At 37.9% G+C, this 27,781-nt stretch overlaps 1 protein-coding gene across 4 annotated transcripts in view; it reads right to left on the bottom strand.

Moving 5' to 3' along the window:
• Positions 1-27,781, bottom strand: part of LOC127456261 (anoctamin-1-like) — a 50,923-nt gene that overhangs the window by 18,877 nt on the left and 4,265 nt on the right. For 2 of the 4 annotated variants that reach the window (XM_051724668.1, XM_051724669.1), the window contains exons 4-14: positions 24,072-24,377; positions 16,770-16,862; positions 12,174-12,325; positions 12,015-12,069; positions 8,263-8,314; positions 7,952-8,007; positions 7,792-7,839; positions 7,212-7,276; positions 6,803-6,937; positions 4,359-4,519; positions 4,155-4,237 (exon numbers count right to left, since the gene is read on the bottom strand). In XM_051724668.1, the coding sequence (XP_051580628.1) occupies positions 4,155-4,237; positions 4,359-4,519; positions 6,803-6,937; positions 7,212-7,276; positions 7,792-7,839; positions 7,952-8,007; positions 8,263-8,314; positions 12,015-12,069; positions 12,174-12,325; positions 16,770-16,862; positions 24,072-24,377 (1,206 nt within the window). Of the gene's footprint in view, positions 1-4,154; positions 4,238-4,358; positions 4,520-6,802; positions 6,938-7,211; positions 7,277-7,791; positions 7,840-7,951; positions 8,008-8,262; positions 8,315-12,014; positions 12,070-12,173; positions 12,326-16,769; positions 16,863-24,071; positions 27,606-27,781 lie in introns of all 4 variants that reach the window. The other 2 variants (XM_051724671.1, XM_051724670.1) reach the window with 2 other exon arrangements.

Below are 27,781 nucleotides of genomic sequence, written 5' to 3' on the forward strand. Positions count from 1 at the left end.
ACTGTGTGGCGCTAAAAGCGAGTTAAATATTCTTCTAAACAGATGAGGTTAAGGTTAATGCTCTATCGAGTTTTAAATCAACAAAACCGACCTCCCTACCCTAAACCTTAAACCTAAACCTAACCAATAGTGTCCAAAAAAACAAAAAAACAAAAACACAACCACGTCATTTTGTAGTGCTTCTTTCCATGTCATTTTGTAGACACTATCAGGTCACGTGTTGACTCGCACGCTCTTCAGGATTTGTACCCCGGTCCTTTAAATCGCAAGTGCAACGCTCTAACAGTTGAGCTACCGTGCAATTTGATCGCAGATGAACAAGTTGGTACATGTTGTTGGTTATGTAATGCAAATGTTAAAACGAGTCATGCACTATAGTAAAAGTGTTTAGATGTCATAAGATAGCATTGTGTGAGGAACAGGGCAAAAAGTAAATGTTTATGAATTAATAATCTGCTGTTTTACTCGTGATTTGTGTGAAAGTGAATAAAAGTAAATATTATTGAAGCATCTCTAGTGTTCATTTCACTAGAAATTGCAGTTATTCGTATAACGAGCCACCTGAAAATAATTTTGCAAAAATGTAAGTATAGTAACGTGATTCTATGAGACAAGGTTGCTTTTCTATACCATAAAGTCACAAGAGCTGACGAGCCATCAGATTCGAAAAAGCCAGACAACATTGGGTCGTGCGTCTCTTTTCAAGTGTAAGTGCTTTAAAATAAAATAGAAATGAATGCGACAATTAATGACATACAGTAAGAGTAAAGAACTATAAAATGTGGATTGCATGGCTCCCATTTGGTCTGGATTCATATTGAAATATCTGACTTTTCATTGTAGACTTTGGTACCAGAGCACAGTCTGAGACATATCTGAGATCTCTTCTGATACTCTAGAGGAGTCTTTTTTCTCAGGATAAAAATGTGAAGAAAAATGATGTCTCTATTTGCGCCATTTAATCTCATTCCTGCCTAAAACAGACAACTGAGATAATAAAGAGATCTCATTTGTGATTAAACTTTCCTTTGGGATACTATTAAAAAGTACAGGAATCCATATGTATCCCACTTTACACTGTATAATGTGCTGTTTAATTGAACTACATTGTTGTTCATGTAAGAACGTCTCTCATGAGTCTTGTTGAGCCTGAAGTTCTTCATCCACTCAGCTCAATGCTTTAAGCAGAACTCAATCTTATTACTCACACACACACACACACACACACACACACACACACACACACACACACACACACACACACACACACACACACACACACACACAGGTGAAGGGTTCAAACCCCCCATGAACAATGAAAGCTTGTTTTCATAAACCTATTGAACAGTTTATTTGAGACACTGTTTGAGTCAAACCGAGGGTCTGTTTGTTGTTTTGGTACTAAAGAGAACAGGATACTGTGTAGCATTATATTCAGCAATGCTTTATGATCTGTGTCCTTATGAGTTCATAGGTCAGAATATGGAATGCTTTTGAGATGGCAGCTATTTAGTGTTATATTTTAGTGTCTTTTTTGTATTAAGAAATAAGCCACGTGAGGCAGTGCATTACATTGATTTTACCACAGTTAAAGGAATATTCCGGGTTCAATACAAGTTAAGCTTAATCAACAGCATTTGTGGCATAATGTTGATTACCACAAACATTTATTTCGACTTCTCCCTCCTTTTCTTTAAAAAAAGCAAAAATCAAAGGCACTTACAATGGAAGTGAATGGGGCCAATTTTTGGAGGGTTTAAAGTCAGAAATGTGAAGCTTATAAATTTATAAAAGCACTTACATGTATTATTCTGTTAAAGTGCCTCACTGGATCCCAGATTTAGCTTTTTCTTTTTTCTCCCCTTTTTCTCCCCAATTTAAAATGCCCAATTCCCAATGCGCTCAAAGTCCTCGTGGTGGCATAGTGACTCGCCTCAATCCGGGTGGCGGAGGACGAATCTCAGTTGCCTCCGCGTCTGAGACCATCAATCCACGCATCTTATCACGTGGCTTGTTGAACGCGTTACCACGGTGACATAGCGCGTGTGGAGGCTTCACGCTATTCTCCGCGGCATCCACGCACAACTCACCACGCGCCTCACCGAGAGCGAGAACCACATTATAGTGACCACGAGGAGGTTAACCCAATGTGACTCTACCCTCCCTAGCAACCGGGCCAATTTGGTTGCTTAGGAGACCTGGCTGGAGTCACTCAGCAAGATTTAGCTTTTTTAAAGAAAAGGAGTGACGAATCGAAATAAATGTTTGTGGTAATCAACATTATGCCACAAATGCTGTTGATTGAGCTTAACTTGTACTGAACCTGGAATATTCCTTTAAGGAGTGTCGTTAGCCATGACATGAAGCCGAACTGCAGACATTGTTTCTGTCACCTAATTTGATTGAGTGCTGATATTTCTCTTTGCATCAGGGTGCGTTCAAAGAAGACATGTTCTTGTGTCCATCTGTTGAATTTTTTAATTGTTGGTCTATGTAAACGTGCTAGATAGATCTTTGGCTTTTTAAGCGACTTGCATGTAAAGTCATGTTAAAGAATTTAAACTTTTAAAAATGGGTCTCGAGACCTTCTTTTCCATGGACACTTTTCACAGACTTATTTTTGTATACATTTATTTAAAAATGACATTTATATTTTGTGTTATATTGATGGGGGATGCTATATCATGAAAAGCGTTTGCGCTTAAAACATTAAAGTCTCCTTATACATAAGTCAGGCATATGAGGTATCATTTGAAATCATTTGTAACCATCACTTCCGCATTTATGTTACTTAAAATATCAAAATAAGGCCTCAAAAATTTCACGTAGCATATTAGCGCCCCCTAGAGGTAATGGGGTAGAAATATTTATATGAAAATAAAAGTCCTTCACATAAGACCTAAACAGATAAGTCATATATCAGTTCATTCTCAGGAATGTGACTGTATGGTTAAATTTGTTGACCTAATACCACAGTTCGAAAGATTTTCAAAATGATCACAAAGTAAAATATGATTTCTTCAAGTCATCAAATACAAACGTCTCAATTATGCAGCAATAACTGCTGCTGTAAGCCCCAAATAGCCAAAAACTTTATTTGCCATTGTTTACTTGTCTGTGAGCTTGCGTGGCTGAATAATCCAATGTTATATCTTAGATATCCAGAACAAAATATGCCATCCAGAAGGAAAAGCATGCTAAACAAATCATCAGAAAAATATGTTTTTGACTATTGATGATAAAATATAAAATATATCATCACAAAGGGGAGGATCGCAGCTTTCTAATGGCATCTTGATTGAGCTTCTAGTCCACTCAGAGGCCGAGATATTCGATGAAACATTGAAGGTGGTGCATGAACTTAATTAGATTAGAATGTCTATGCACGAGCACATCTGTGAGGGCTAAAATGCGTTAGAGCGCCACCTACATTTCAGATCGGCATTTTGTGATGGAATGTGATTTATTTTTTCTAGTACTTGCTGCCATCTAGTGGAATAAATTAAGTCTTTTCAAAGTGAGGTAGAGTGAACGGAACCAGAATTACAGGTTTACAAATTAGGACAACAAAAATTATTATTATTATTTTTTTTTAATGAGACATGTTTTTTGCAATTAGTCCACAGTATGTGTGAATGGTGAGCTTTTAAATTTGAGTGTGAAAAATAGCGGGCGGCAGCCCAAAAATACACCAGAGTATAAAGGGTTAATAAAAAATAAATAAATAAATCGCTTTGGTCTCCCATTCACTACTTTAGCTCATTTACTTTTGCGTACCAAACCGGAAAATGTGAGAAGTTTCCATTCCGCTGTGCTGGATCCAGTTGTTTTTTAATGCAAGAACATGTCCTGTATGAACGGCCCCTCACTCTGCACGTCTGTGTGCCTTACATGGAATTGCCAACATGCAACACTTCTTTTTGATGATGGTGAAATAATAAAAAAGCTGTCCATATTGTGTGTGAAATGTTGGTTAATTGATATATCAATCAGTTAGACTATACACTAACAAAATAGTTTTATCGGTTGTTTAACAATAACTTAAACCACAGAGTCTCAACTATCCGTTTTATACAGTATTGGATATTAGAGGTTTTCTGTGGCCGTGTTTTGTCATGTTCCTAGAACTCTAAAATGCTTGTGATAGTTCTCACCTCCTCATCTTCCATGCCTGTCAGATCCCAGCTGTGCTGTAGACATCGCTGTCTCCTCTTCCAATGTTCCAGAAACACTGCCGCTAGACACATGTACACGATTATCAAAGTTATCCACATAGTGTTTATACCTGTTTATATTACCACTTTTCAATATATTATTAATATTGTTTTTTATTAAAGACACAGTAGAAGTGTTCATACCCCAGAGGGACATAAAGATGGCGAAGCCCACAGTGGCGTGGTTATCAAACAGATAACTGGCACGCGCCGTACTGCAGATACTGCTCAGCTGCCAGTAATCACACACACGATCACACAGAGGACACATGGTGAAATTAAGACGCTCATCACACATCTCTTGACTGAGAGAGACAGAGAGAGACACAGAAAATTAATCATTATATCAGCAAAATCTTTACAGTAAATGTACATTTAAATATTCCAAGACGTCGCCATAAGAACAGCCAAACCTGATGAAGCATCTCCACAAGAAAAAGAGGTTCATAAGGGACTAAATAATGTCTTAATTCAAATCTAAATATTCCAAAAGACACATTTGGTTTGGTCTAAAGAAATTATAATTACTGTAGCTTTTTTTTGTCCGGATCTATTAAGTTATATATTTATAAAAAATATATTTTTTTTTATTCACTCAAAACAATTACTTGAATACACTTCAACTTCGATTATTTTATATATATATATATATATATTTTAATTTTATTTCAGTTTAAAGTCATTTATTTATTATTATTATATATTTTTTTTCTCCCATTTCTCCCCACTTTGGCATGCGAGGAGGTTAACCCAGTGTGACTCTGCACACCCTAGCAACTGGGCCAATTGGTTGCTTAGGAAGCCTGACTGGAGTCACTCCGTTGAAAGATATTTTTCCTGGGGCTTAATGTCAAGAATGTCTAAGTGGTGAAACTGTCTGGAGACAGTCTAAAAAAATAAAAGTCTCATTAAAAGCTGAAATTCTTGAAAAAAAAAAACAGTAAAATTTCATTTTAAAATATTATTAATATTAGAAATACTTGGGGCCTGGGTAGCTCAGTGGTAAAGACGCTGGCTACCACCCCTGGAGTTCGCTAATTTGAATCCCAGGGCATGCTGAGTGACTCCAGCCAGGTCTCCTAAGCAACCAAATTGGCCCGGTTGCTAGGGAGGGTAGAGTCACATGGGGTAACCTCCTCGTGGTCGCTATAATGTGGTTCGTTCTCGGTGGGGTGCATGGTGAGTTGAGTGTGGATGCTGCGGTGGATGGTGTGAAGCCTCCACACACGCTATGTCTCCATGGCAACGTGCTCAACAAGCCACATGATAAGATGCGTGGGTTGATGGTCCCGGATTGAGGCGAATCACTACGACAAGGACTACTACGCCACCACAAGGACTTAAAAGCATTGGGCATTCCAAATTGGGTGAAAAATGGGAAAAAATTTATAAAAATATTATAAATACTTTTGTCTACCAAACTGAAGTCAGGTGGTGTAACCAACATGCAGGAAGCCATAACAAAACAACAACAAAACAAAAAACAGAGAATACCCTTATAGACTCTCATGACTGTCATTACATTTTTAAAAACTATCAGAAATTTTGAATTTGTTTTTGAAAAGGCTAAATTTGTTCAGGTCAAATGGAGTGACCCTAAGAAATGATCAGGAATATAAAAATGATGATTTAAACAACTTTACAGCTCAAATAATACATTAGTTTTATCAGAAGAGTTCATGTAAGTGCTTTTATAAAATTATAAGCTTCACATTTCTGTGTTTAAACTCACAAAAAAATTGGCCCCCATTCACTTTGATATTTGCTTTTTTTTATTTTTTGTTTATTTGGGACGAGTCGAAATTAATTTGTTGAAATTAAAATGCTGTCGATTGAGCTTAACTTGAACTGAACCCGGAATATTGCTTTAACATATGTGACCCTAAAGTTCATGATATTTGTAAAAATATATATATTTTACTTTGAAAACTTTTTTTAAATTAATGATCAAGTTGTGTACACTCAAGGTGCAAGGAAAGTATTTTGATTTTTTTTAATTTTTCCCCTTTTTCTCCCAATTTAGAATGCCCAATTCCCAATGTGCTTCTTTTTTTTTTTTTTTTAAGTTCTCGTGGTCATGTAGTGATTCGGGGTGGCGGAGGACAAATCTCAGTTGCCTCCGTGTCTGAGACCATCAACCTGCACATCTTATCATGTGGCTTATTGAGTGCGTTGCCATGGAGACATAGCATGTGTGGAGCCTTCACAAACCACAAGGAGGTTACCTCATGTGACCACACTACCTAGCAACCAGGCCAATTTGGTTGCTTAGGAGACCTGGCTGGAGCCAGGGATTCGAACTAGCGAACTCCAGGGGGGTAGCCAGCGTCTTTTACCACTGAGCTACCCAGGCCCCACAAGGAAAGTATTTTAATAACTTTTACTTGATGCTTACACCACTTTTTTATGTCTTCAAATGTTTTTCATGAATGTATGAAACCAATGAACACAAATATTGCATGTTTTAAAAATGTTCTCATTGTTATCATCTCGGAGAACCTTATTTGTCAACGATCCTTACATTAAGAACAAAAAATGTCGATGTGAAGTCCACAGAGGAACATATTTTTATATTTATGTGTGTTTACCTGGGCACATTGGTGTCTACAGTGAGGCAGCCGTACAGGAATACTGCGACTCCTAAAGCCGAGGCTGGAATCAGCAGCTGTGTGTACACTCCCAACCAGGCAAAATACAGACCTATCTTCTCTCCAAAATACTTCCTGTTGAGTACAGGTAAATAAGTTACACAATAGTTACAAAACATACAAATGCAAAGTTTGTCAAAAGTTCTCGTAAGGTGTTTGCCATAAGGTGCAATTAAACACACAAAAATACTGTTTTCAAAATACTACTTATAAGCAAGTCTGCAAGGAATGTGTACCCACAGAAATCTGCAGAAACAATAACCAGTCAAAGACCATCTGTGTACTCCAAAAGTAATGTCATCTTTCTCTCAAAGAACCAGATGGTCGTAAAACGTGTCTTTTCTGATACCTGATAAGATCCATTGGTTGGTATTTGAAGAAAACTCCATAATTGGCCCATTCTTCATGCAACATCTGCAAAACACACAACGGTCACTTATTAAAGGGACAGTTTACCCAAAAAATAAAAATTCAAGCATCATTTACTCACCCTCATGTTGTTCCAAACCCATTTGACTTTCTCTCTTCTGTGGAACACAACAGGAGATGTTAAGCAGAATGTTAGGAACTGACAGCGTCGGTCGCCGTTCACCTTCATTGTATGGAAAAAAAGATGTGATAAAAGTGAATGGTGACTGATGTTGTCACATTAACATCTCCTTTTGTGTTCCACAGAGGAAGTCATGCAGGTTTGGAACAACCTAAGGGTGGGTAAATGATGATTGAATTTTAATCTTTTGGCTGAACTACTGTATTACTTTAACTGTTCTCCCTAAAGCCTATCTAATTCACTTCTTAACCACATACAGAACCCCCCACATCTCTGAGAATAAGCAGCTTATTGCTGTTTTATCAATGGAATAAAAGCTCATCCTAAACTTCACAGTGTGACACTCCGTTGTCCAATCACAGCAGACTGCAGGACTCACCTGCCTGTCGTTGCGATGCTCTCTATCATCTGAGCTGTCAAAGTCTCCCTGCAGCAATGAAAACACGCAGAGCTCTTACCAAGCCACATCACATCTTTACACTGAACTGACACACAATTACAAACCAGTTCCACTCAAACTGGATGCGATGAATACTTACATCATGCAGAGGAAAGGCAGAGTCATAGACCCCTTTAGCTAACAATGACGAAATGCCTAACACAGAAATTAAAAGAAATAAGTGAATAAAATATCGGTAATGTAGATATATTATATCATATATATATATAACATACTGTTACGTTTATTTCCATATCATTGAACATAAGACTATCAATGGCCTACAGTCTAACAGCAATCCATTTTGCAATTGAATTTGTCAATCTGTAGACTTCCGAAAAAACACATCACCTTTAAAAAAAGGTGTAATACAATTTCGGAGTTTAAGCATTTGGATTCCCAAGAACATACCCATAGTTTGACAGGTCTGTGTACAGGCTGTGCGCCTCAGAATTTCATAAACCTGCAAGAGAGTATAGACTCGATCATTTATAAATAAATTAAAACATAACAAATCAATTGAACACATATACTAAAGCTCTTTTCCGAGACCTAGTGAACTGGCTACCGAGACATACAATTTAAGGCATCAAATGCAAATTTCCAATACACCTATTATGCCTAAGAAGGCCAAATTCTACTGTAAGATAGCGTCGCAACTTCGCAAGTATCACGTAAAGATAGACGGTAAATGAAAAAATTAACCAGCCACTCAGATTTCTTGCTGGACAATTTTTTAATTGCATTTTACAAGTGGATCTGACAGACATACTGTAAGAGACAAATGAACAATACTGTAACCATGTTTAAAAGTGAACTGCTTTTATTATTATTATTATTATTATTTATGAAATATTGAATTGCCTGATAGTCCAATGAGCCTTTTCTTTTTTAACTTATAAGCATTTGCTTTGATTCTGAAGCTCACATATTTGTTTTGGATTAAGCCTTCTATTGGATTCTGGAAATGTTTATGGCAAGTATTTACACTGTTAAGTAAAAGTGTGTGAACCCTTTAGAATTACCTGCTTTTATGTTTAATTTTGTGTTAAAATTTGGTTTGATCTTCATCTAAGTTACAATGACAAACACAATCATTTTAAATCAATAACATACAAATTACTGTATTGTTCTTGTACATATTGAATACATCGTTCAAACGTTCACAGTGTAGGTTGGAAAAAGTATGTGAACCCCTAGGCTAATGACGTCAACAAAAGCTAATTAAAGTCAGGAGTTGGCAAACTTGGCATCTAGTTAATGAAATGAAATTGGAGGTGTGGGTTAGAGCTACTTTGACTAATAAAAAGCATTCGAACATTTTTAGTTTGCTATTCACAAGAAGCATCTGCTGACGTGGACCAAGAGATCTCAGAAGACCTACGATCAAGAATTGTTGCTTTGCATTAAGCTGGATAGGGTTACAAAGTTATCTCGAAGAGCTTAGATATTCATCTGTCCACAGTTAGACAAACTGTCTATAAATGGAGACAATTTAGTACTATGGGTACTCTCCCTAGAAGTGGCCGTCCAGCCAAGATGACTCAAATGGCACACCGCAGAACACAGTGTGCCCTTTGCCCTTTGACAGCTAAAGACTTGAAGGAATCATTTGAACTGGTTAACATCTCTGTTCATGAGTCTACTATACAGAAAACATTAAACAGGTATGGTGTTCATGGCAGGACATCATGAAGGAAGCCGCTGCTTTCCAATAAAAACATTGCCGCATGCCTGAAGTTTGCCAAAGACCACCTTGACACTCCCCAACACTACTGGGAAAATGTTTTGTGGAATGATGAAACTAAGGGTGGTTTCACATATAGTATGTTTTAAATGAACCAAACCCAGTTCAGTTAAAGTGATCCAGAAAGGGAACCAGCCGCAAATGACCTCAGTGCTTTTGGTGTTCACAATTTAAGTGGACTTAAAAGAGGACCCAGTTTCTTTTTTGGTCCTCTTCACATTATTGTGGTCTCAGACCCCTTGTTGTTCACACCACAGCTCCTTAAGGACTCAGACCCCATTGCAGCTAGGGCTGTCACGATTATGAAATTTGGCTGACAATAATTTTTCATAAATAATTGCAATTATTATGATAAGTAATTGTCATACAAATTGTCGTATGCTTATGACAGATAGGCCTGCACCTTAAGTAGTAATTTATTGATATTTAACTTGAAATCATATAATAAAATGGAGCTATATGATAACTTTTAAGGCTTTAAAAATATTGAATTTTTCATTAAAAATTATTGCACAGGTATAGAGTCACATTTTATATACATTTATAAAACCCAGACAGCACTGCCAATTATATTACACTATGCAATAGTAATAATGTATACTGTATATCTGTCCTAAATTCTTCACTCTCTCACATTATGTTAAGGCTCTCCGATAAAACCTACAAGCAATTATTTTGCATGAAGGAAAACATTTGAAATTCTATGTGCATTTGAAAATATGTTTCTTTATCTATCATCTCGAGAAAAATAGAGCAAGCAAGCATCTCCTCCTGTGTGTCATTTACATTGTGTGTATGAGCCATGAACATTTGCCATTGCACAAATAAAATTAAAGTGAAATTATAAAAATCCTCGTTTGTATTTTCGTGGGAGTTAACATGTTGCTCTGCTCTGAATGCGGCCGGTCCGTTCATTTTAGGTGCTCAAATAATACAAGAATGGAATATGAGACACAAAAACACTTCATGGTAATCATGGTGTATCTATATTCGCTTAAAATTCCCATATGTGAGCAGTAAATTGTGACTGAAATATGAAGTATGTAATGCAGCTATGTATGGCAAGCCATGAGGTACTTATGTCTTAAAATGCAAAGCGGACTGGTACCTCTTCGCTTTCACATCGCACAAATCAATCGAACCACAAAAGGACCCACAAACGAATCACTTTTGGGTCCTTTTGGGGGGTCTGAGACCACTTGGGTTGTTCAAATATACACGTTAAACCGCTCTGAGAGTGCTTGGAGAGCTCAAACGAACTAGGTGTGAAAACGCCCTAAGGTTGAATTGTTTGGGAAGAACATGCAGCACTACATATCATCCCAACGGTGAAGTACGGTGGAGGGAGCATCATGATTTGGGGCTGCTTTTCTGCATCGGGGCCTGGAGCGCTTGCCATCATCAAGGGAAAAATGAATTCCCAAGTTTATCAAGATGTCCTACAGGATAATGTCAGGGTGGCTGTGTGCCAGCTGAAGTTCAGTAGAAGTTGAGTGATGCAGCAGGACAATGACCCTAAACATCGAAGTAAATCCACTACAGAATGGCTTAAAAAAAAAGAAAATCCACCTTTTGGAGTGTCCCAGTCAGAGCCCAGACCTTAACTCAATAGAGACGCTGTGGAATGACCTAAAGAGAGCCGTTCACACCAGACATCCTAAGAATATGGCTGAGCTGAAGCAGTTCTGTAAGGAAGAATGGTCCAAAATTCCTTCTGAACGTTGTGCAGGTCTAATCTGCAGATACCGGAAACACTTGTTTGAGGTTATTGCTGCCAAAGGAGGATCGACCAGTTATTAAATCCAAGGGATTACTTACTTTTTCCACAGCACTGTGAATGTTTAATGGGATGTGTTTAATAAAGACATGAAAGATTATAGTTGTTTGTGTGTTGTTGCCTTAAGCACATTGTGTTTGTCTATACGTGTGACTTTGATGAAGATATTTTATGACCAGTTAATGCAGAAAACCAGCTAATTCCAAAGGGTTCACATACTTTTTCTTGCCACTGTTCAAGATATAAATGCACAGTTAATAAAGGTGTTATTTAATAATTCCTGGGGTAACTTAGTGTGAACGCTACTCTTTCCATGTTTTTGGCAGAACAGCCGGATTGTTTGTAGCACAGCTTCTGATTGAAACGCGCATTCACTTCCATGCGGCGGCATTGTGCATAACCTTAATATAAAGGATACTCGAAAACATTCTACCAGTTGACACATTTCTACCAGTATATCGATAAGACCTGTATATTGCCCACCCCTAGTTGTGTGCATGTCTGTTTATGTTTGTAAATGCACTCATTCACTTATGAGGTTCCATTTCTGTTAGGGTGCTGCCTTAGAAGGCAGCTGCCATAGGCAGGTTGCTAGGTTTTGGAACAGACCTGCTATGTTGCATTATTAGTGATACTCACAATTCGACCTCGTATTGCATTGCTGAACAAGCTGTTTTTTGATTTTATTTCAAATCTGCAAAATAAAAATAAAACCAATTAGGCCAACAAGTAAGCATGATATTTGTTTATATGTTTGCTTTCGTTGTAGTTTGGCTGTCTCCGAGTGTTGGCACTCACAGATGTAGCTTGTCTCTGCTGAATGGCTGGGACAGGACACGTGTGCGTGGGTTTTGGGGCTCCGGTACACCCGGCTGGAACGGTTGATTGATCTTCGCCCAAAACGAGCTTATTACGCCCACCAGCCCCGTCTTCTCTTTCAGCTGATACGTCTGGAGAAAACAACCATAATGCAACTGAAAATAAACTTAGAGTAATCCTTTTAGTGTAGACCAACTAAAGGTTCAGGCCAGGGTCAAACCGATGTGTCACTACAAGTGTGGAGAGAGTATGACATATATTGTTTTAGGGCGAACGGAAGCACATGTAGGATGTTGGTCCATATGTCTCAGAAGCTAATCCACCATTATCAGATTATATTCTTTCAGTACAACTCACAACTCACAGGACAAATCATTCTTTCAGGATGTTGCGCTAAGCCATATTTAAATGTATGTGAAACAAAAGGATAACAAATCTGGACTATATGATAAATAGACCTCCCTTGCATGAATTGTTAAAAATATTTTCAAGTAAGCGGCTTGCTGGCGTGTAATCAGATCAGACTTTATTTTTTTTATTTTTTTTGTTACTGTGCACTTTTGAGACATTGAGAATTGACTGCTCTTAAAGTCTGTGCCAACTAGGAGCACAAAGACCATCATGGAGCCAAAGCTCTTAACACAACAAACATGGCACTAGTGTCTTCTGAGTTGTGGAGTCTGGTTAGCTCGGATTGTGAAGCCTTAAATACTCTCCCATTGGAAAGTGTATTGTTTTTCATTATTGACATTAGCCTATTTTTTGATGAGCCAGAACCAGTAAGACATTTTGGAAGTATGTTGAAAATTGTTTAATGCTGTTTAATATATACAGTTGTGCTCAAAAGTTTGCATACCCTTGGAGAATTGGTAATACAGTATATGTACCATTTTTAAAGAAAACATGAGTGAGCAGGCAAAACACATTTCTTTTATTTCTTATGGGATTCATATTCAACTGTAGGTTATAACAGAATGGCACAATCATAAAACAAAACATGGCAACAAAGAAAAAAATGAAATGACCCCTGTTCAAAAGTCTGCATACCCTTAGTTCTTAATACTGTGTATTGCCCATCTTGCAGGTGGTATAGCTGCCCATTGGCAAAATGCCTCCAGGTCATGCAAAGTCTTTGGTCATCTTGCATGAACCGCACGTTTGAGATCTCCCCAGAGTGGCTCGATGATATTAAGCTAAGGAGACCGTGATGGCCACTCCAGAACCTTCACCTTTTTCTGCTGTAACCACTGGAGGGTCAACTTGGCCTTGTGCTTAGGGTCATTGTCACGCTGGAAAGTCCAAGAGCGTCCCATGCGCAGCTTTCGTGCAGAAGAATGCAAACTGTCTGCAGTATTTTCTGATAACATGCTGCATTCATCTTGCCATCAATTTTCACAAGATTCCCCGTGCCTTTAGAGCTCACACACCCCCAAAACATCAGTGAGCCACCACCATGCTTCACAGTGGGGATGGTATTCTTTTCACTATAGGCCTTGTTGACCCCTCTCCAAACACAGCGCTTATGGTTATGACCATAAAGCTCTATTTTGGTCTCGTCACTCCAAATTACAGTGTGCCAGAAGCTGTGAGGCGTGTCAAGGTGTTGTCGGGCATATTGTAACCGGGCTTTTTTGTGGCATTGGTGCAGTAAAGGCTTCTTTCTGGCAACTCGACCATGCAGCTCATTTTTGTTCAAGTATCGTCGTATTGTGCTCCTTGAAACAACCACACTGTCTTTTTCCAGAGCAGCCTGTATTTCTCCTGAGGTTACCTGTGGGTTTTTCTTTGTATCCCGAACAATTCCTCTGGCAGTTGTCGCTGAAATCTTTCTTGGTCTACCTGACCTTGGCTTGGTATCAAGAGATCCCCGAATTTTCCACTTCTTAATAAGTGATTGAACAGTACTGACTGGCATTTTCAAGGCTTTGGATATCTTTTTATATCCTTTTCCATCTTTATAAAGTTCCATTACCTTGTTACGCAGGTCTTTTGACAGTTCTTTTCTGCTCCCCATGGCTCAGTATCTAGCCTGCTCAGTGCACGTGAGAGCTAACAAACTCATTGACTATTTATACACAGACACTAATTGCAATTTTAAAAGACACAGGTGTGGGAAATTAACCTTTAATTGCCATTTAAACCTGTGTGTGTCACCTTGTGTGTCTGTAACAAGGCCAAACATTCAAGGGTATGTAAACTTTTGATCAGGGCCATTTGGGTGATTTCTGTTATCATTATGATTTAAAAAGGAGCCAAACAACTATGTGATAATAAATGGCTTCATATGATCACTATCCTTAAATAAAAGACAGTTTGTTTGCATGATCAGTCTTATTTTCAAAATCAATGCCAAAATGTCACAATTTCTGCCAGGGTATGCAAACTTTTGAGCACAACTGTATATTGTATATTTTTTTGCATTGTTGGTTATTGAACTGTAAAACACCTTTGCACTAACTAATGCATTGTGAAACGTGTATCGATAGAAATAAGCAGGACATTTTTATCAAATTATTTTATTTCAGACGGATGCAGAAATTATACAGAGACACTTGAAGTGAATTTATTTTCTGAAATAGTTATGTGTTTCCTCGCAATAGCTTTTTTGGTCACACTTTTTTTTACAATGTTCATGTTACTGTGTATTTACATAGGTATTTACTGAGTAATACTAACGAATTACATGTAATTACTCTATGATTATTTTAGGAAGCTGTTTGTACTTACATGTTATAAGTAACAATGTTGTAAACATGTTATTACATGATTATTATTACTATAGTTTGGGGTTTCCTCTATTATTACTATGGTTTCACTACAAATATAATGTTTAAAATATGGTTACTGTAGTAAAACCATGATACATTTTGTGGTTAGTGTGGTGTTACTACAAATAATGGTCCACTACAATAAGGTTTTATTTGTTGACATTAGTTATTGTATTCAGGGGCGCCTGAGGTTACGCACAGAAATCTGCCTATCTAGGGGGGTCTGGGGGCATGCTCCCCTGGAAGACATTTTTTTGTGTGTGCAAACAACAACACCAAAGCATTCAATTCTGGTGACTTTGAGATATTTTCTCGAGTATGAGTAGCATTCATGTAACTATTGGCTAAAGCATTTCTTCCAGTAACCGTTCAGACAGACGCATTTTCGCGCTAAATAAGCAAAACGCACCACATCAAATAGAGCAGAACGCAGGTGTCTCGAGACTCATTTTTATCAGTTGAAGTTCTTTTTAACTTGACAGCATCTACAAATGCAGTGCTCTCGTGAGAGATGCTAAAAACACAGTGAAACGTGACACAGTTTTCAAAAGACATTAATCTAGCGAATGCTTACATGGAAAACTATTGAAAAACAGTGTGAGCGGACGCAAAAACACGTTCAGTTTGAACAGCCCCTTGTTCACATGACACAGCACTAGCTGAAGTTTCTCAGAGTTACCAGACAGCCTTTTATTTCAGTTGACTGTAGGTACATTTACACTGTTTGTTCTCTGTATTCGTAAATATCCAGAAACTGTGTGAGAACCCACTCCAAATGATTCGGTGAGAGAGCGGACCGAACGAATTGTACTGTATCACAAATCGATTTTTGCAAGCCTGTTTCCGACTCAAAAGAATTATTCATTTGCAAATTGGGCATCGCTAGTTCTTTTAAACAGCCCTACAGAAATACGGGACACATTTCATGATTGGTGAAATATTCTGAGAGTAAATATTTCTCAGGGCAGTCGGAGCGCTCATGGTACGCACAGTGTGTACGGCTGTACAGCTGCAGGCGCCACTGATTGTATTAAATATTATGAACTAACAATGAACAATAATTTTTTACAGCATTTAATAAACTTGGTTCATATTCATTTATGAAAACAACTGCTAATTTTTAGTTCATTATAGTTCATAATGCATTAACTAATGTTAACATATATAGAACTTTTCATTTTAAAAATGCACGAGTCATTATCAAGGTTGTCCGAATATTTTTAAAAATCAAGAAAATGTTGTTTAAAACACGTGTCAAGTTCGTAGACATGTAATCGTTGAGTTAGAAAAAATGTATAGCATTTTCTTCTAAACAAATGATTTAATCACTTTAAAAATGTCATTTGGTGTAACCATCATGCATTACTAATACAAGTTTCCTTGCAGCTTGAATACATGAGAGTGTAAGCGACTTAATCATTAATTTCAAAAAAGTTTTCAAATCGCATCGGATGCTCCCGGTGTAGACTGCTTCATTCATTATAATAGGTCACAACTGATGTTGAAATGCTGTAAGTAATCTTGACCTCTTATCAACTCATTTGCAACAGTCATAAATGCAGTTTTTGTAACTCAACTGATAGAGCATAGCACTATCAACAGCAATGCTATGGGTTCAATTGCTAGGAAACACACAAGTTGGACATGACGCAGGCCGAATTTGAATCTGGGTCCCTGAGTGCCAATAACTTTGTATGTGTCACAAACACATGCACCACCACCACACCACTGCATCTTTATCCCTTATTCTGAAATGGCAACAGTTTTGTGTGGTTGTTTTCTACTGTGCACACCCAGAGATACTCACCTTTTTAGTGGGCACTCTGATCTTAAGAAGTTCTGCCTCACGACTGAGAACAGACCAGGGAACATGCAGACGGGTGAACCGGACTGTCCTCATCTTAGGGATGGAAGAGAAATAATTGAGAGAGAAAAAGAACGTGAGAAGGAAGTCATTGGATAACAGCAACATATGTTTGCAGAGTAAAGTATCCGACAAAGCATCATGGGATAATACGGTTCCCGTCAATTTGCTTTGCAGAGCGTGAGACTGAAATCCTGTTCCATGCAGGATAAGGTGATTTAGCAGTCTTGATTAATACAACACGGGGTGAAAACACAAACACACGAGTCTAAGAAGCAGCTGTTACTAAAGTAGTCTCATTCAGCGTGGATGAGTGACACACACACACACACACAAACACAAACACCTCTGGCAGTGAGGATCAGACATAATCTGCCTTTCATCTGGAGGCAGCAGCACTCCAATTTAATTCACCAACATAACAGAAGTGATCTTCAACTATCACACCACTAACAATCAACCGTACACACACGCCACAGATTTTATCCAAGATTTCACACATCAGTCAATCTTTTATGGTCAATTAAAGAAACCCAGTGGCCAATATCGGATCTAAAAAGACAAAAAGCACATGGACAATGTCTTTGGAGCTTAGAATTATTTTACCACTAAAGTTGGTTAAGCAATAGCAGTAAATATTTAATTTCCTACTTACAAAGTCATGAGCCCTTTGTTCAAATACTGCATGTGGGAATCACGATTCGAAGAGCTAATTTTAGCATGCTGAAAATCTGTTGTGTATGGATGAATCTCGCAAAAGATGCCAAGAAATATCTGACCCCAAAATCACAAGCAAAATATACTCAATTATATTTAGCATACAGAAAATAAAGCCTACTTTAGGACCATTGAGATTTTTTTTGTTTGTTGCAATATGATGGCACTATTTGTTAATGACAATTAATCACACACCTGTACATTTGTAAAGTACAACTGAAAATTGTTAATTTAATTTTTAATTTAAATGTAATATAAAAAAAAAGTATTGTGCCTGGACAGGATGATTTCCCCTCCAATATTGTCATGCATTTTTACCTCTTTACCTTTTTGTCTATTGCCCAACTCAAACACTGCCAAAACCCTCATAACTATAATGCAATACACATTTCAGATTTTTATGCTACAGTATATGGTCATATACAGATGAATCTTGTTTGGAAATGTCCCGGTTATATATTGCACTCTAAAATCAAAACAAAAAGTGAGAAATTATGTTGCGAAAAGAAAATTAAGTTTCTGCATTATGACATTATTTTAATGACAATTAAGCACACCCTTTTATATTTGTGAAGTACAATTTTAAAAACTGTGCCAAAAAATAGTGCTAATTAAAAAACAAAATAGTGCCTGGACAGGATAATTGCTTTATAAAAATAACTTTTTTCTCTTTTTTTACATTTGTCTTGAAAATAACGTCACATTGCACAAACTCCTACAAACAGGCTTTCTTTTCCTTATGCAAAAAAACCCAAAACAAAACAAAACAAAAAACCAAAAAAACTTTTTTTTTTCTTGATTTTAGAGTAACATATGACCCGGATTCACCTGAAGACAACCATAGAATATGGAAACTGCATTATAATCAAAATTATATTTGGATTTATGGGTTTTCGCCTGTGTATAATAAGATGCAAGTCTTTGCTGAAAAAAGCTGCATGAGTCAACCAGTCTATTCCTATTCAGAAAAACTAAGCTCTCCTTGCTTCATCTTGGAAAAATCCATGTTGGAGGGGGAACAGCCACGGTGCCGTCTGTCGCAAATATCTCGCCATGGGCTACTGATGTTGCATTGCAGAATAACTAGTGTTGGAATATGCTGCATTGCTTTAAAATGAAAACTAGCACCCCCTCAAAAAAGATGGACTTTTCTTAGTGTAGGAGGGCTTCGGCTTTCCCTAAACTGGAGCCCTGCTTCTTAAGTTCCAAGGTCACCTCGGGAATCTCTTGATTGCTTTCAGTCTGTTGTTATTGCTGAGAGCGCTTGCGGAGTTCTGGTAATGCACGCCCAAATGGTTAAATAATTTAAAAATTCAGTGAAAATGCCAGTCTTTGAAGTATTAATGTAAACACAGTCATTTATGTCTAAAGTGAATGTAAACCGCAGGACAAAAAAAGCACATTTGTATCAAAATATTGTACTGGAGGTGTAAACGACGCCTAATAGACCTTCTGCTGTCTAGTATGTTGTTAATAATCAAACAAGAAAACCACTCACTGCTCTACGCTGGATAGCTTTAGTAGCTTTAAGATGTATTATAATCATACATTGAAGACCAGTAATTTAAGTAGTTTTTTGTAACATTTAATGCTTACTTTTTTGGGGGGGTGGATTTTTTTCCTCTTTTTCACCCAATTTGGAATGCCCAATTCCCAGTGCGCTTCTAAGTCCTCGTGGTCACATAGTGATTCACCTCAATCCGGGTGGTGGAGGACGAATCTCAGTTGCCTCCGCGTCTGAGACCGTCAACCCACGCATCTTATCACGTGGCTTGTTGAGCGCGTTACCACGGAGACAGCGCGTGTGGAGGCTTCACACCATCCACTGTGGCATCCGCGCTCAACTCACCACGCGCCCCACTGACAACGAACCACATTATAGCGACCACGAGGAGGTTACCCCATGTGACTCTACCCTCCCTAGCAACCAGGCCAATTTAGTTGCTTAGGAGACCCAGCTGGAGTCACTCAGCACGCCCTGGGATTCGAACTAGCGAACTCCAGGGGTGATAGCCAGCGTCTTTTATCACTGAGCTACCCAGGCCCCCATTTAATGCTTACTTGAATACTTGATACTGCTACTAAAAACTTAAAGCACTTTTTTTTATTTGTCTTATTGATTGCAATTTGTTTCTTTGTTCTTACTTCATTACTGGCTGTTTATTTGTCTTGAATAATTACTTGTAGACAATGTTTATTCAAATTAGTTAGTATTGTGGTATCGAAATTGGCATTGAGGATCGTCAAATTACAAAATATGTAAGCAAAATGGGCATTATAACTAACACTGTAAAATCGAATTAGATGACCATAGATTTTTTTTTAAGGCAATCAGTTTGCATGCTTTTTTAAGTAAACATACTTATTTCATTCAAGTAAACTGGACTTAATTTTTTTAATGTAACATTAACTAGTTACAAGTAAACTTAACTAATCTGTGATTAAAGTATCATTGTTTTTATGTAATTATTTATAGCACGTCTTATACAATAAAAGGGAAATTATGACTGAAATCTCGGTTAGCCATATGGCCCATTGAATTCTCCTCAGTACTTCTTAATGCACATAAATCTGCACTTTTGTAAAGAACAACTGAGTAAAGATGAATGGCTTTAATTTAACAGGCTTCAAGTTCACCACAGGTAACACTCACCATAATAGTGACTTCACACAAATCACCAGCTACAACAAAACAACAACAATAATCACAAGAATTAAAACTATGAACATTTTTAAATAACAATAATTATTTTTCAACATATGTTCCCTTGTTTTGACCTAACATACATAATTTATCCATTCGTAAGGGCTTATGGGTATTCCATACAGCCGCAATTTTATACTTGATAATTTTGAGTTAGTATTACCTGAAGCCAAAGTTTGAAGAATGTACAGATTTTGCTCTTATGGAAATAAATTGGTACTTTTAGTCACCAAAGTGGCATTCAACTGAGCACAATGTATAGTCAGGACATTAATAATGTGAAACATTACTATTACAATTTGAAAAAAAATGTTCAGAACTTCTTAAACTACTTCAAAGATTTCTCATCAAAAAATCCCCCACGTGCAGCAATGACAGCTTTGCAGATCCTTGACATGCTAGCTGTCAGTTTGTCCAGATACTCATGTGACATTTCACCCCACACTTCCTGTAGCACTTGTCATAGATGTGACTGTCTTGTCGGGCACTTCTCACGCACCTTACAGTCTAGCTGATCCCACAAAAGCTCAATGGGGTTAAGATCCATAACACTCTTTTCCAATTATCTGTTGTCCAATGTCTGTGTTTCTTTGCCCACTCTAACCTTTTCTTTTTGCTTTTCTGTTTCAAAAGTGGCTTTTTCTTTGCAATTCTTCCCATAAGGCCTGCACCCCTGAGTCTTCTCTTTACTGTTGTACATGAAACTGGTGTTGAGCGGGTAGAATTCAATGAAGCTGTCAGCTGAGGACATGTGAGGCGTCTATTTCTCAAACTAGAGACTCTGATGTACTTATCCTCTTGTTTAGTTGTACATCTGGCCTTCCACATCTCTTTCTGTCCTTGTTAGAGTCAGTTGTCCTTTGTCTTTGAAGACTGTAGTGTACACATTTGTATGAAATCTTCAGTTTTTTGGCAATTTCAAGCATTGTATAGCCTTCATTCCTCAAAACAATGATTGACTGATGAGTTTCTAGAGAAAGCTGTTTCTTTTTTGACATTTCTGATCTAATATTGACCTTAAGACATGCCAGTCTATTGCATACTGTGGCAACTCAAAAACAAACACAAAGACAATGTTAAGCTTCATTTAATGAACCAAATAACTTTCAGCTGTGTTTGATATAATGGCAAGTGATTTTCTAGTACCAAATGATCAATTTAGCATGATTACTCAAGGATAAGGTGTTGGAGTGATGACTGCTGTCTAGATTTGATCAAAAATGACTTTTTTCAAATAGTGATGGTGCTGTTTTTTACATCAGTAATGTCCTGACTATATTTGTGATCAGTTGAATGCCACTTTAGTGAATTAAAGTACCAATTTCCTTCCAAAACAGAAAAATCTGTACATTACTCCAAATTTTTGGCCGCCAGTGTATATATATATGATTTATGTGACATTTCAAATACTGTTTAATTAGGACCATTTTAATTTTGTTTTATTAATAACAACTTTAGGGTTTAGAGAGTAAAGGTAACTTAATTTAAACTAATAAGAATAGTAAAATATGAAGCTTAAGTTAAGTAAACTTTTTTTTTTTTTTTTTTTACAATTTGAGATAACTATTAGTATTTACAGTGTAAAACACTGTATATACACAAATTAAACTGAATCGAATCAAAACTACTGAAAATCTGTAGTGATACCCAGTTTGTGCAGAATAACAAAATAACCATTGTTATTTCTGAGACAAGCAGATGGCACTTGCGGAATTTAACATGTACGTATAAGGTCATGAAACAACAATATAGTAAACTAATGTTTAAAATGTGTATTTTCTGCGCCACTAGCACCACCAAAGGAAATTGCAAAAATAAACATTGTTTTCAGAAAGCTTTCTGAATACACCCTTTATCTGCCATTGGTTAAACTAACAGATAGTCCTGTCCCAAACTCTCACCATTGGTTGAGTTAATGTTGTTGTGTTGGGCTGGACGGGTTGCTCAAAACAATGTAGTAATGTTGAAAATGCCACAAAGATACAGTGTTTACACTTTTCAGGTAAACCAACCAACGAATGGTTTGCTTATTACTGTTTCTGGAGAAAGTATTTGAACATCAAAAAAATTACACACATCGGCTTTAAAATGTTTATCATTGCATAATGCATTCTGTTTCGTATACTATGAAAAAACAAAACAATAGGCAGTATACAGTGCATCCGGAAAGTATTCACAGCGCTTCACTTTTTCCACATTTTGTTATGTTACAGCCTTATTCCAAAATGGATTAAATTCATTATTTTCCTCAAAATTCTACAAACAATACCCCATAATGACAACGTGAAAGAAGTTTGTTTGAAATCTTTGCAAATTTATTAAAAATAAAAAACGAAAAAAATCACATGTACATAAGTATTCACAGCCTTTGCCATGACACTCAAAATTGAGCTCAGGTGCATCCTGTTTCCACTGATCATCCTTGAGATGTTTCTACAACTTGATTGGAGTCCACCTGTGGTAAATTCAGTTGACTGGACATGATTTGGAAAGGCACACACCTGTCTATATAAGGTCCCACAGTTAACAGTGCATGTCAGAGCACAAACCAAGCCATGAAGTCCAAGGAATTGTCTGTAGACCTCCGAGACAGGATTGTATCGAGGCACAGATCTGGGGAAGGGTACAGAAAAATGTCTGCAGCGTTGAAGGTCCCAATGAGCACAGTGGCCTCCATCATCCGTAAATGGAAGAAGTTTGGAACCACCAGGACTCTTCCTAGAGCTGGCCGCCTGGCCAAACTGAGCAATCGGGAGAGAAGAGCCTTAGTCAGGGAGGTGACCAAGAACCCGATGGTCACTCTGACAGAGCTCCAGCATTTTTCTGTGGAGAGAGGAGAACCTTCCAGAAGAACAACCATCTCTGCAGCACTCCACCAATCAGGTCTGTATGGTAGAGTGGCTAGACGGAAGCCACTCCTCAGTAAAAGGCACATGACAGCCCATCTGGAGTTTGCCAAAAGGCACCTGAAGGACTCTCAGACTATAAGAAACAAATATTGAACTCTTTGGCCTGAATGGCAAGCGTCATGTCTGGAGGAAACCAGGCACCGCTCATCACCTGGCCAATACCATCCCTACAGTGAAGCATGGTGGTGGCAGCATCATGCTGTGGGGATGTTTTTCAGCGGCAGGAACTGGGAGACTAGTCAGGATCGAGGGAAAGATGAATGCAGCAATGTACAGAGACATCCTTGATGAAAACCTGCTCCAGAGTGCTCTGGACCTCAGACTGGGGCGAAGGTTCATCTTCCAACAGGACAACGACCCTAAGCACACAGCCAAGATAACAAAATAGTGGCTCAGGGACAACTCTGTGAATGTCCTTGAGTGGCCTAGCCAGAGCCCAGACTTGAACCCGATTGAACATCTCTGGAGAGATCTGAAAATGGCTGTGCACCGACACTCCCCATCCAACCTGATGGAGCTTGAGAGGTCCTGCAAAGAAGAATGGGAGAAACTGCCCAAAAATAGGTGTGCCAAGCTTGTAGCATCATACTCAAAAAGACTTGAGGCTGTAATTGGTGCCAAAGGTGCTTCAACAAAGTATTGAGCAAAGGCTGTGAATACTTGTGTACATGTGATTTTTTTATTTTTTATTTTTAATAAATTTGCAAAGATTTCAAACAAACTACTTTCACGTTGGCATTATGGGGTATTGTTTGTAGAATTTTGAGGAAAATAATGAATTTAATCCATTTTGGAATAAGGCTGTAATATAACAAAATGTGGAAAAAGTGAAGCGCTGTGAATACTTTCCAGATGCACTGTACAGCGTATATTACGCAGTATGTAGTAGGCTAGTATTCCATTCAACACACACACCTCTTTGTCACGTTCAATCTCCAAGCCTTCCTCCTGAAGTCCTCTCTCAAATTCCTCCCTGATTTTATCTTTCAGTGCGTCGCCAGGTTCCATCCCGAGCCCCGCCTCCAGCACCACCTCCGAAATATCACCCTTTGTACTCCTGCGTGATGGGGTGGGGCTGTGGGACGGCACGTTACCATTCGAGACAATAGAGAGGCGGTGTTGTGACTGACGTCTCTTGCAGTGATAGACAAGTACGTAGTCCACTCTTCTACAACCATCTGCAAAACACAACCCTCCTCCTGGACCGGGGCCGGGCTCCTCCTGGAAACACACACAAGCATTATTTGTCTGTGTAACATTTAGATGATATTGCCTCTCACATTTGCATGGCTTCACTCTGCAAAAGCAGTGAATGAATGATTCCTGGTGCTTTTATAATACATGGCAGTGGGCTGTTTCTGCCAAAAAATTAAGATCTGGGTCATCTCTTGATTGGCTAGTGCTTCAAAGCAACTGGATGTTTCTCGGGGACATACTCATGTTTTATTATAATTCCGCTTTTGAGTATTGTGCTAAACTAGCACGATTCCTGCAGCTGATTAACTTCAAATAAAGGTTTCAACTGGAATAAGATGATTTCAGTTTTCGTATATACAGTATATATATATATATGCACTTTCATGTTTCTTGGTTTGAAACTGCATTATTTGCCTGGATATTGGGCAGCAATTTCATAGGTTAAAGACCTCAAATCAAAATCGATGTCTGTTAGCTTTGAGGCAAAAATTAACTTTTAGCAGATATTGTATTTCTCTTCTGGATAAACAGACCGAATATATAGATACAGTGGCAAGAAAATGTATGTGAACCCTGTGAAATTAGCTGGCTTTCTGCACTAATTGGTCATAAAATGTGATTTCATCAAAGTCACAAGTATAGACGAACACAATGTGTTTAAGCTAACAACATACAAACAATTATAATCTATCATGTCTTTATTGAACACACCCCATTAAACATTCACAGTGTTGTGGAAAATGTAATTGAACCCTTGGATTTAATAAGTGGTCGATCTTGGCATACGTAGGGCTCCTGTAGCTCAACTGGTTAAGCATGGCACTCGCAACACCAAGATCATGGGTTCTTGGGCATTCCCAGGGAACACACAAACTGATAAATGTATAGACTGAATGCACTGTAAGTCACTTAAAAGCGTATGCCAAATGCATAAATGTCAGAATCAGAATGAGCTTTATTGCCAAGTATGCTTACACATAGAAGGAATTTGTCTTGGTGACAGAAGCTTCCAGTGCACAAAGAATACAAAACAGCAACAAGACAGAGATAATATAACAAAAAATAGAATTAAATTAAAAGTGAATAGAAAATAAAGTATATATGGAAATACACAATAGAAAAATATACATATATATACATACTTATGTACAATATACAAATACAAATCTGTTATATACAGTTAGTGCGAGGGAATGTAATGGCAGAAGAGGTGTGGTATGTTGGATAAATATAAATAGACTAAGCTGTGTATTGCACATTATTTATTGCTCAGTGGGGCAGTTTTAACAGTTCATGAGATGGATAGCCTGAGGGAAAAACTGTTCTTGTGCCTGACGGTTCTGGTGCTCAGAGCTCTGAAGTGTCAGACAGTTCAAAAAGGTAGTGGGCTGGGTGAGTGGGGTCCAGAGTGATTTTTCCAGCCTTTTTCCTCACTCTGGAAGTTTACAGTTCTTGAAGGGAGGGCAGGGGGCAACCAATAATCCAATACAATTTGTCTAACTGTAGACAGATGTATGTCTAAGCTCTTCAAGATAACTTTGTAACCCTTTCCAGCTTAATGCAAAGCAACAATTCTTGATCGTAGGTCTTCTGAGATCTATTATTTGCGAGGCATGGTCCACGTCAGCAGATGCTTCTTGTGAATAGCAAACTCAAAATGTTTGAGTGCTTTTTATAAGTCAAAGTATCTCTAACCCACACCTCCAATCTCGTTTCATTAATTGGATGCCAGGTTTGCCAACACCTGACTTTAGTTAGCTTTTGTTGACATCATTAGCCTACAGGTTCACATACTTTTTCCAACCTACACTGTGAATGTTTGAATGATGTATTCAATATGTAAAAGAACAATTCAATAATTTGTGTGTTATTAGTTAAAACAGATTGTGCTTGTTCATTATTGTAACTATCGAACCAGATTTTAAGAAAAATGTATACAAAAATACAGGTCATTCCAAAGAGTTCAGATACTTTCTCTTGCCACTTATATTTTTCCCAACATGTTTTATGATTCATTTAGGAAATCATGGAAAAGAGACCATATCGATAAGATCATCATTTGCATTTTGAGTTCTGTTCAAAGGGCCACCCCAACAAAAATATTTATGACACATTCATGACTCAGCACTCAGGGCTGTATATCCTGATTTTTGTCTAATTAAATGCTCTCTACAATCAGAGTGTTCCTCCCCTTAATACCACCTGCCTTCAATAGAGCGCAAAAGTGCCTGCCCACGGTTTCAGCCATCTTTGTTCTGGAAGTATTTTTCCCATTCATTTATTCTATAGTCTTTTCAATCCTTCATAAAAGAGTTGTAAGCCATAAACTGAAACCAACCAGCTGCAAGGTAAATCACAACATTGCAAACTTTGATTTGAAACAAAAAAAAGTATTTGAAAATCAGATGAAATGACAAATGTACAAGACAATGTACTGTACATAACGTATTTTATAAGGGAATGATGTACAATCCCATGAAGCATTGTGAATGACATAATCAGATTAAAAACAATGGGAAATGGGGCCTGGGTAGCTCAGTGGTAAAAGACGCTGGCTACCACTCCTGGAGTTCGCTAGTTCGAATCCCAGGGCGTGCTGAGTGACTCCAGCCAGGTCTTCTTAGCAACCAAATTGGCCCGGTTGCTAGGGAGGGTGGAGTCACATGGGGTAACCTCCTCGTGGTCACTATAATGTGGTTTTCGCTCTCAGTGGGGCACTTGGTGAGTTGAGCACAGATGCCGCGGTGGATGGCGTGAAGCCTCCACACACGCTATGTCTCCGTGGCAACGCGCTCAACAAGCCACGTGATAAGATGCGTGGGTTGATGTTCTCAGACGCGGAGGCAACTGGGATTCATCCTTCACCACCCGGACTGAGGCGAATCACTACACGACCACGAGGACTTAAAAAGCGCACTGGGAATTGGGCATTCCAAATTGGGTGAAAAAGAAAAAAAAACAACAACAACAAAAAAAAAAAACAATGGGAAATTATACAACTATTAATTTAAAGTTGTTAATTATAAGTATAGAAACAATATTTTACAATTGCAATGTAAAATATTTAGATAAAAATATATAAGCAGTTTGAGAGTGTAGGGAGAGCGACTCAATTGCATCATTCACTGCGCATCATGGGAGCGGGAGGTCACTGCAGAGCTCTTTTGGCGTGCTTGGTTCACTACGATTTTCTTATTGGTTGATCTTTCTCTTCAGGATCATGGGTAGTGTAGTTCGTCACCAGAAAATCTGCTATTAAACACAATTTTTAAAAAATGAATTTGAAATAACGTGGACTGATGGCTTCAACAGGAGCATATACTATTGATTAACAACCTCAGAGCTCATGGTAAATCTGTCTTTAAAAGTTTTGAAGTTATCGTAAATGATCAATTCCCCTATGAAAAATATGAATTGAATTTTTACTT

The sequence above is a fragment of the Myxocyprinus asiaticus genome, chromosome 18 (assembly GCF_019703515.2).
Source record: "Myxocyprinus asiaticus isolate MX2 ecotype Aquarium Trade chromosome 18, UBuf_Myxa_2, whole genome shotgun sequence".
NCBI lineage: Eukaryota > Metazoa > Chordata > Actinopteri > Cypriniformes > Catostomidae > Myxocyprinus > Myxocyprinus asiaticus.